This window comes from Cucurbita pepo, chromosome 18 (genome assembly GCF_057944985.1).
Source record: "Cucurbita pepo subsp. pepo isolate OVF chromosome 18, ASM5794498v1, whole genome shotgun sequence".
Taxonomy (NCBI): Eukaryota; Viridiplantae; Streptophyta; class Magnoliopsida; order Cucurbitales; family Cucurbitaceae; genus Cucurbita; species Cucurbita pepo.
The window spans coordinates 7,484,819-7,494,504 of record NC_141815.1 but is presented as its reverse complement, the minus strand read 5'-3'; the positions used below and the strand labels follow the sequence as shown (position 1 = coordinate 7,494,504).

Genomic DNA, 9,686 nt, shown 5'->3' with positions numbered 1-9,686 from the left:
TAATATTTTATAAACTATGAATAAATTATAATTCAACTCGTTAAAATAAAAATATTGTTATTAAATAATATAGATAGAATGGAACTATATTTTAAATTAATAATTTTTCTTATAATTAAAAATTATAAATAAAATATTTAATAATAATTGTTTGAAGTAATGTCTTAATTAGATTTGAATCTTCAAATAAATAATTAAATAAATAAATATTTTTTTATTACACTAAAAAGAGAAACTTAATTTTATTTATTTATTTATAAATTATAATTATAATTATAATTATAATTAGTAAACGAGGTCTGAAAATGGAAGCTTTAGGGCTAATGGTATGGATACTGAATTGCAGTGATGTCTTGTCTTTAGCTTCAATGGCGAAGGGCAGTTTCGTCATAAAATGACGCCATTATTTAAACTCGGTCCAATGCTTATGGTCTTCCTTTCACTGAAGCTTTGAATTACCGAGATTTTTCCTTCCTTTGCGGGTTTTGATTTTGAGATCTTGACCTGTCGGTACCGCCTTCTTCCGCCGCCTGCAAACGCCGTCTTCTTTCATCTCTCAGGTGGACTGTTTTTTCCTTTTCTTTAGCTCTTTGTAATTGATTTTAATTCGATTCTGCTAGGCGCATCGTTAAGGGTTTTGTGTGTTCATCTTATATGTTTTGATTATCTGTTGGATTTCTGTGGAGAATTGAGATTGAGATTGAGAAATGCATCCATAATGATTTGAATTACAAACTAGCTGCTTAGATGCCTGTGGAATGTGACCGAGTTGGGTGTTTTATCTTTGTATTCGAATCCAAAGATGAATTTGAGAGATTGTTGGAAATGGTTGAGAAGAAGCATGTGTTTGACTGCCGGTTCTTTTGATGGATCGTTGTTTGTAATGATGGGACTCTGATCGTGTTTGATTTGAGCTTGTTGAGAACATTTCATCTTTTTCCCTTTTCCTACTACTTCAGCTTTTGTTGCTACAGTTTGCTCTGTTTTGATGGCCATATGCAGTTTGAAAATTGTCTTTGAAGTCATTTGCACAAGGTCGAACGAACAGCCATTGATATTGATTAGAAAGAAAATGGCATTATAGTTGTTTGAGCGGTATGGCACCGTGTTAGAATCACAAAGCCTAGACGTTTTGACTGATAGTTTTTGGTATCTGAGCTTCTTGCATCTTACATCTTGGATTCTAAAGTTATTGCCATGAGTTACTTTGGAGGTTTTTCTTGCTGTTGTTGTTCAAAGAAGGGGAGAATATTCTTATGCTCTTTTGTTATTTGGATGGATCTGGAAGTATTGTTGATTTGTTACTCGATTCATTCTCTAGAAATAAGAATTACTTGAATAAATCTATTGGGCAAATAGGTGAAAGAACCGGTAGAATGATTGTGTGAGATCCCACATCGATTGGAAAGAGGAAGGAGTGCTAGTGAGGATGCTGGGTGGGCCCCGAAGAGGGGTGGATTGTAAGATCACACATTGGTTGGAAAGGGGAACGAAACATTCTTTATAAGGGTGTGGAAACCTCTCCCTAGCACATGCATTTTAGAAACCTTCTGGGGAAGTCCGAAAAGGAAAGTCCAAAGAGGACAATATTAGCTAGCGGTGGGCTTGGGCTATTACAAAACCTCTCCATACCAGACGCGTTTTGAAAACCTTGAGGGAAAGCCGAAAGAGGACAATATCTACTAGCGATGGGTTTGGGCTGTTACAAAATCTCTCCCTAGCATACATGTTTTAAAAGCCTTGAGGAGAAGCCTGAAAGGAAAAGCCCAAAGAGGACAATATTTGCTAGCGGTGGACTTAGGTTGTTACAGAACCTCTCCCTACTAGACACGTTTTAAAAACCTTGAGGGGAAGCCCGAAAGGAAAGGCCCAAAGAGGACCATATCTACTAGCAATGGACTTGGGTTGTTACAAATTGTTTCTAAGTGGGTCAATTTGATTTTCAGTAGAACGCCTCCTTGCAGAAAATTTGTTTTTGCAAATGAACTATTATGAATTTTGAAGAACTCTTGGGTTGGGCAAAACCCAACGACTTAAGAAAATTAAAGTTTACAGTAACCTATATGATTTGATTTATGCATCTGTAATGTTCAAGTTCTTTAGTTTATTCATGTAGTCACTCTTAGCTGATGGATAATGTTTTTCTTTTGTCTATGTTACATGACATGTGCTTTCTCCTGTCCTGAGTGTATCAGAAGATACATTTCCATCATCTTCATTGACGTTTTTTGTTTTCCCTTTTCAATTCCTTTCCTGCTGAATTAGTAGCCATATGATTAATTTCAGCGGTGAATAGTAAGCGTTCGATTAATTTAGCGGTCTGTTCATATGCAGACTAGTTAACTGTGCCATTAAGAGGGTTTAAGGTATCAGAGAACAGTGTGATGGTTAGAGCATACTCTCAGGAGTACACTTACAAGCACCCGTGGGAACGGGTCACTTGTGCATCTTGGCGCAAATTTACCGACCCCGAAAACAAGCGTACATTATCCCATATTCTTGAAGTAGACACCTTAAACAGAAAGGTTGACCCAGAATCCGGGAAGCTATATACAACCCGTGCTATTACCATCCATGCCCCTGGACCATGGTTTATCCGTAAGATCGTTGGTCAGGATATCTGCCACTGTGTCGAATCCACAGTTGTAGATGCTTGGTCGCAATCGATGCAACTCACCACTCGGAATATCAGTCTCCAGAAATTCATAGAAGTGGTGGAGAAAATCAGGTATGACCCTCACCCAGATAATCCGAACGGATGGACAATTTGCAGACAGGAGACGAGCATTCGAATCAAGCCATTGTCAGCACTCGCATCGATGGCTGAAAAAGTCGAGCAACGGTGCGCAGAGAGGTTTGTGCAGAACAGTGTCAAGGGTAGAGAAGTGATGGAGAGGATTTGTAAGTATCTTGAAGCTGAATCTAGCGGCCTCACAATCTAACTTTTACAAGTTCGAAGTGATCTGTGAGAATATGGGCTATTTCTAGAGCTGTTCTTCACAATAATTCTCAAGGAGAAACAGAGAACATCATGTTAAGATTCTCCCCAAATTTTGATAAATATGAGATTTGATTATATGGAATCCTTCCTAGCTTTTGATTGCTTGTTTGTAGATTGTGAGTAAAATGGCCTCAAACATGGGCAGTATGCATTCATATACATATTCCTTGAGACACTTTATGACACGATACAGTCACGAAACATGCTTAAGATGATAACATTAAACCGTTGCAAGAACGAGAAAAATACCAATTCCTACACTTTATTCAAACTGCAGAGATGCCATGATTTTGCCATACCTCTTTCAAATATAACAATACACAACAGGTTACAAGATATGCATGAAGCAAAGCAGAAATCATCTAGGTGATGATGTCGATGATCGACGCATTAAAAGGTTCCAGCCAGCCTTTAGCTTGATTTGCGCTAGATCTTATCGAGCTTCTCTGCCTTCACAATGGGGTTGGCTTTAGCAATCGCATCCTGTGCAGAAGTATGATAATCGAAAGGGCAGTCATGTTTGTCGGAGTAACGATGAATGGCACAGAAGACGTTACCACATCGACAGTCGAATCCCATTAATCCAACTCGCTTGTTGCAATTGTTGCAACGTTTAGGTCTGTCCTTTGGCTTCACTCCACTGCTCCCTTCAGAAACAACCACAGGAGATGCCTGCATTGAGGAGATCTTAGGCTCCACCAAACTAACTGGCTCATCGACGACGACACCCGCGGTGACAAAGGGTTCATTTCGGTTAGAACTAGACGATCCATTCATGATACTTCCAAGAGTTGACGCACTCGGTTTAGCCTGATCTTGTTTCAACATCAAATCCCTGTGGCACTTAGAACACATATTCATAGTAGCTGCACTTCCGAAGAAGCCACAGTTGTTGATGCACAGAAGGGGACCCTCAGGGGGAGCTTGACAGCTTGCCTCATCATGTTCCATGTTCTTAATCTCCTGCAACACATTCACATGAATTTGTTTTTGTTCTTTTTGGTTGGGAAACAGACAGATACACATGTTCAAAAACTACACATAAATTTCATTTAATAGGCAGACTGCACTAGGAATCAAGATGATGCCATGGCTACTAACCAAATACAGCTACTAATACTATGTACTATCAAGTGAAGAGCTTGAAGATATCAAATTCTATAATCATACAGGTGCCAATGAACAAAGAATGTTATTCATGTATGTTTAAGGTACTGGTACTGAAATTAATTAGGGATACGAAAAGATTAAGAACGATTCTTAGGCTAATCTAATTCCTCGGTCTCAGAAGCCATTATTACAAGTCTGAAAATGAAAAACTTGCAACAAGTTTAAAATCATAAATTATAGAAGAGAAGTAAAGCATGAACAAGTCATAAAAGGTTATATGAGATCCCACATCGGTTGGAGAGGGGAACGAAACATTTCTTATAAGATTGTGGAAACTCCTCCCTATTAGACGCGTTTTAAAACCTTGAGGAGAAGCATAGAAGGGAAAGCCCAAAGAGAACAATATTGATTAGCGGTGGGCTTGGGCGGTTACAAATGGTATCAGAGCTAGTCACCGGACAGTTTGCTAGCGAGGACGCTGAGCCTCCAAGGGGGTGGATTGTGAGATCCCACATTGGTTGAAGAGGAAATGAAACATTCCTTATAAGGGTGTGGAAACTTCTCCTAGTAGACACATTTTAAAACCTTGAGGGGAAGCCTGGAAGGGATGCCCAAAGAAAACAATATCTGCTAGCGGTGAACTTGGGCTATTACTAGTTATTTGTTATAACGTAAGTACAACTTAGTATCGAAATTAGCTTTCCTACATTATCAGCAGAAACCAAGATAGCCAGAGAGGATCAAAAGAATCAAAAGATCTTATAGTTTCATGCCAACAATGAGAAACAAGGCCATACTTTTCCAGTCTTCATATCTAGAACACCCTTCAGTTAAATCCATACTCATCGGGAAAACTTGAACATATAAACTCCAAAGTAACAGACAATCCATTACAAACCAACCTTTCAACTCAAAACATGTAGTGGGGCATAAAAACAATGCTTGAATCCACAACCGAACCTTGATCAAAATGCTCGTGGACTTGAAAAAACAACAAAAATTTCACACCAAACTAATGATTTTGACAATCCAAGTAAGAATTAAACACTTCCCAAATTATCTCAATAACAGTCTTGACCAGTACCAACAGCAACTCACAGAATCAAGAGCGCAACGATCCTAACATATATACTTCCATCACAACGCTCATAAATAACATAAGGAGAAACGTTATAATACATGCTTAGCAAACACATGAAAATTCACATAAAAGGAAGGGAAATTCTCATACCGCTTATGATGGGACGAAAAAACCTTAGAAACAAGGGTTCTCAACCAAGGAACAGAGCCCAAATCCTCGAAGATAAGGATCCGTTCGAGAAATTGAAAGAAAACAAAGGGGGATTAGAAACCCTAACCCTTGAAGAAAACCCAGAGCGGAAGAAGAAGGAAGAAAGAGAGAACTACATGTAATGCGCCATCTCCATTTCCGAAGCCAAAATTTCTCCGGAGGAAGAACTGTTGAGTACTGATTGATGCGACAAGAAGAGAGAACCTTATGAGCTGTGGAATTTCATCAATTAAATTTTTGTAACTTTCAATTTCAATTTTAATTTAATAAAATTGAATGCGTAAGAATTTAAGAACTTCCTAGAATTCAATGAATCATCGCTATTTTATTTGTGTGTGAAGTAGGCGACGTCAATCTATATACTTTTCATGCATCAATTAAATATACCAACTACTTGAATGTCTTTATTTGAAAGTCTCGAGATGATTTGTTAAAAAAAAAAAGAAAATTCTAGGTTTGTCTTGTCCGTTGTGAATTGGCAAGCTACTTTGCTACGTCTACTCCTACCCTTGCACAAGTTTCAATCTCGAGATATGATCAAGTCTTTACCCTACGACTGCTATCAAAAAGAAAAAGTTTTCCTATACGAATGGTGTAAGTCTATAGGAGAAACAAACCTTCAACAGATCAGTCTGTTCCCGATAAAACTTCAAACTAAAAAAGTTATGTCTTGCACAAGTTTCAATCTCGAGATATGATCAAGTCTTTACCCTACGACTGCTATCAAAAAGAAAAAGTTTTCCTATACGAATGGTGTAAGTCTATAAGAGAAACAAAGCTTCAACGGATCAGTCTGTTCCCGATAAAACTTCAAACTAAAAAAGTTATGTCGTTCACATCACTTCAAGTTTTTTTTTTTTTTGGTCGGGCTAATTCATCTACTAATTTTAACAAAGAAAAAAAAATCATAAAACTAATTAATGTCAATATAATAAAAGAAATTTTATTTCAGTTTTCATTTGAAAATTTAAAATATTTATGCTTCAAACATTTGAAATGATAATTAATAAACTTTATTAGCTAAACTAGGTTCAAATTCGCAAAAAAGGTAAATATTATAATGCATACATGATACAATTCTTGAATATAGTACTCATAATAGGTTCCCGACTCTAGCAACTAGATGCAATTTTCATTTCTATCGTGACCAATGATACTTTCTAAAAGATATTGTTAAAATATTTTCATTTTTCTACATAGTAACGACCTTATAAATTAAATCAATATCTTCAAATGTTCGATCAATGTAAGAATGGAACTAAATATGACATCAGCGGGTAGCCATTAAGGTCAAAATTTTATAACTATATGCTACCGAAGATACTCGAACCAAACCTAAGCTAAACTTAAAGAAAGCTTAGTACTATATAATACCCTTCCAATCTATTTCCAACCACTATTTGTCATGGGAAAGTACTGAAGTGTATTTTGGCAAAGTTGGGGTTGGCTCATGCAAGGTTCTAGGATTGAGATACGGTTGAACTTGCAGCTGCAAACCAAATAAGAGGGCAGACAGAGATTCTATTCACATTCAATGATATCTTTGAAAGTAATAGAAGGAAAGGGCGTTCGCCACTTGAGCCGTATGCGGGATCAATGAAGAATCTCTTCAAAATTAGCTCTTTGATCAGTGAGGGAAGTCAACCTACGAGCACGGAAGAGTGTGGTATCGCAACCTCTCTGTAAGTAAAGGTCAAGTCTCTTTTGAAGTTAGAATGTAAGGGAAGTGCGAAAAAGGGTCAAATGTGGTTGCTAGCATCGAAGAAAGCCGTCATAGACGAGAAAGTGGGAGTTCCGACTTGGCGAACGAGCTCTTGATGCGGGAGACGAAAGCGGTGCAGGCAAAATAACCAAAGCAAACAGATGACTACAGACTCTATTAAAAGGAAAGTAGTAGAAAGGTAAGAGGGGCATTGAATGAGAAGCAAAACACAAGACACACAAAAATGCTTACCTTATACCACAAAGTTACTCAAGTTAGCTGCGGGAGAGGCATTACATGGCCCTGTGAGCAGCGAAGTAAGCTGATATGTCATCCTCAAAAGGAGCTGTACGCCATCTAAAGAAGCAACATAACAATCAGTAAACTCAACATTCATGAATCACAATCAATTTAATCTCCAATTCATCTCCATATGCCTGTATAAATATTGCTTCTCTAAATCCAATCTCCACCACCAATTGATATTACCTTGAACTTGATTCTTCCTCTCCTCTCGTTCTTTTCAAGTTTTCTGTGCGTCTAACAATGGATGGATTCAGCATCCAAGCGGCGATGAGGTGGTTCATGGCGACCATGGTGCTTCTGCTTGCTGTGGCAAGAGCTCAAGACAGTGGAGGACTTGCACCGTTGCCTGCCATGGATGCTGGGACTGGATTTCAGGTGACATTTTCCAGCGGCGGGGTTCTGCTATCGATTTTCATCAGCCTCCTTGAGCTTCTCTGGCATTAGATACCAGATCTTCCTTCTTTCTCATCGATCAGTATGATTGGATTTTGATGGTTTGTATGTATATGTTGTTGTCATTGTGCTGGCACTATTTTTTCTCTCTCTGCCCATATAGACATGATTCTAAATGCTTTTGGTATGTAATCTCAGGGGTATTGTCAATAAAGAATCGTTTCGACATTAAGTTTCCCAAGAACGAAAAATAGGTTTCAGAGGATGATCATAAAAAATGCATAAAATATGAAGACACTAAGGTAGGAATCAGGCAATGATAACAAAGGACAAGTAAAAAGAGAAGAAACGGGTTTCTGTCAAAGTTCCAACAATGCAGTCACTCTACACTAAGAAAACAAAGAACTTACAATGAAAGCTTCCAAGAGAAGAAAAAGCCTTCTGTAAAGGATCTAATCGCTAGAGGCTTATCAACAAATGGCATTAAATTCAAATTATAATATCGCAATTAGCAGTGAGTCTTGAGATGATTAACTAAAAACATAAATCAGTAATCCAGGTCTAAAACATTTAACGAAAAAAGTTGCGTAATCCACTTGAGTCAGCCGTGTATACAATGGTATGAATCCAGGTTTTATGTCTATCTTTATCCCTTCTATTAGTCTATCTGTAACGTCCTAAGCTCACCGCTAGCAAATATTGTCCTCTTTGGGCTTTTCCTTTCGGACTTCCCCTCAATAAAAACGCGTCTGCTAGGGAGAGGTTTCTACACCCTTACAAAGAATGTTTCGTTCTCCTCTCCAACCGACGTGGGATCTCACACTATCTATATGAATCCAAGTTCTATGTCTATCCTTCTCCCTTCTACCAATCTATCTATCTATAATTGCTCAAACAATGCATAAAAATAAGGATGATGAGTAGCCTTCAGAAAAAGAAAGTACAACATTCTCAATAGGCTCAGCAGAACATGATGAAAGTGTAATGGAGAAGAACAACCGACCTTTCAAAAATAGAGATTGGCACCTGATGCCCTGACAGACACCTATAGGATTATTTCAAATAGTCCAAGCAATTAACATACATCAAGCAGATTATTCAAGAATATATGTGTGTGTGTGTGTGTGTGTGTGTGTTATGTATGTATGTATGTATATTTGAACACAGAAATATCTTTCTAAGATAGGATCCAATGCAGCAATATCAAAAGATGAAAAAACAAAACCTCCTAGCTCAAATGATGATAAGAAAATACTCTTCTATCTGAACTGACAGTATTAGATAGTAACAGAAATTGACTTGAAGCCTCTATGGACCCTTAAAACAAAACAACTTTGACGCTTACCCATTCATAATTAGCACATCTAATTATCAATAAATCATATACCCAGCAATATGGAGTTATGAAACATATTGAAAATGAAAATTTTCAAAGCATCTTCCTCTTCTTAGAATCTCCTTTACCAAATTATACACCACCATTGCTTTTATAGGACAAAAAGAAATTGTATAAATGAGAGAGACCTTCCAAGAAAGAAGATGGTAGGAAACTCTCACACGCGAAGTTGATGAATGCCAAAGGGGATTGCTCTAAAATGGCGTTCATTCTCTCTGGCTAAAACGAAAAAAGAATTTCCATATCAGTTATAGGGACACTCTTCCCTTATTGGAGCTATCCTTCTTTGACGACTCCCTCTGTTTTCATTCCAGCCATGGCACACATATAGAAAACGGTACGATTCCTCTTAGAAGGACACCTTCGCCCGAAGATGGCAAAGAAAATAATAATAACTAAAGTTTCAAAAAAGTGGCCAAAAAGGAGCACATAGAAGAGAAGGTTAACAAAAAATCTTAAGTCTTACCATTCAACGAATAAAAGAAAG

General features: G+C 37.6%; 2 protein-coding genes and 1 long non-coding RNA gene across 4 annotated transcripts; 1 reads left to right on the top strand and 2 right to left on the bottom strand.

Annotated features, from left to right (window-relative positions):
* The first annotated feature begins 316 nt into the window (after positions 1-316).
* LOC111780190 (uncharacterized) lies at positions 317-3,113 on the top strand. The gene is made up of 2 exons (XM_023660522.2): positions 317-560; positions 2,335-3,113. The coding sequence occupies exon 2, from the start codon at positions 2,385-2,387 to the stop codon at positions 2,940-2,942; it is 558 nt and encodes a 185-aa protein (XP_023516290.1). The 5' UTR covers positions 317-560; positions 2,335-2,384; the 3' UTR covers positions 2,943-3,113.
* Positions 3,114-3,245: 132 nt separating this feature from the next.
* Positions 3,246-5,676, bottom strand: LOC111780192 (zinc finger A20 and AN1 domain-containing stress-associated protein 8). Of its 2 annotated transcripts, none has more exons than XM_023660524.2 (2): positions 5,470-5,676; positions 3,246-3,964 (listed from the first exon to the last, which is right to left on the bottom strand). In XM_023660524.2, the coding sequence occupies exon 2, from the start codon at positions 3,950-3,952 to the stop codon at positions 3,428-3,430; it is 525 nt and encodes a 174-aa protein (XP_023516292.2). In that variant the 5' UTR covers positions 3,953-3,964; positions 5,470-5,676; the 3' UTR covers positions 3,246-3,427. The 2 variants fall into 2 exon arrangements, with proteins under 2 accessions (XP_023516292.2, XP_023516291.2); XM_023660523.2 differs by having other exon boundaries at positions 5,343-5,666.
* An 828-nt stretch (positions 5,677-6,504) lies between these two features.
* On the bottom strand, positions 6,505-7,804 carry LOC111780329 (uncharacterized). Its single transcript, XR_002812830.2, has 3 exons — positions 7,594-7,804; positions 7,357-7,461; positions 6,505-7,278 (listed from the first exon to the last, which is right to left on the bottom strand). It is a non-coding gene; the product is annotated as an uncharacterized LOC111780329 (long non-coding RNA).
* Positions 7,805-9,686: the final 1,882 nt, after the last annotated feature.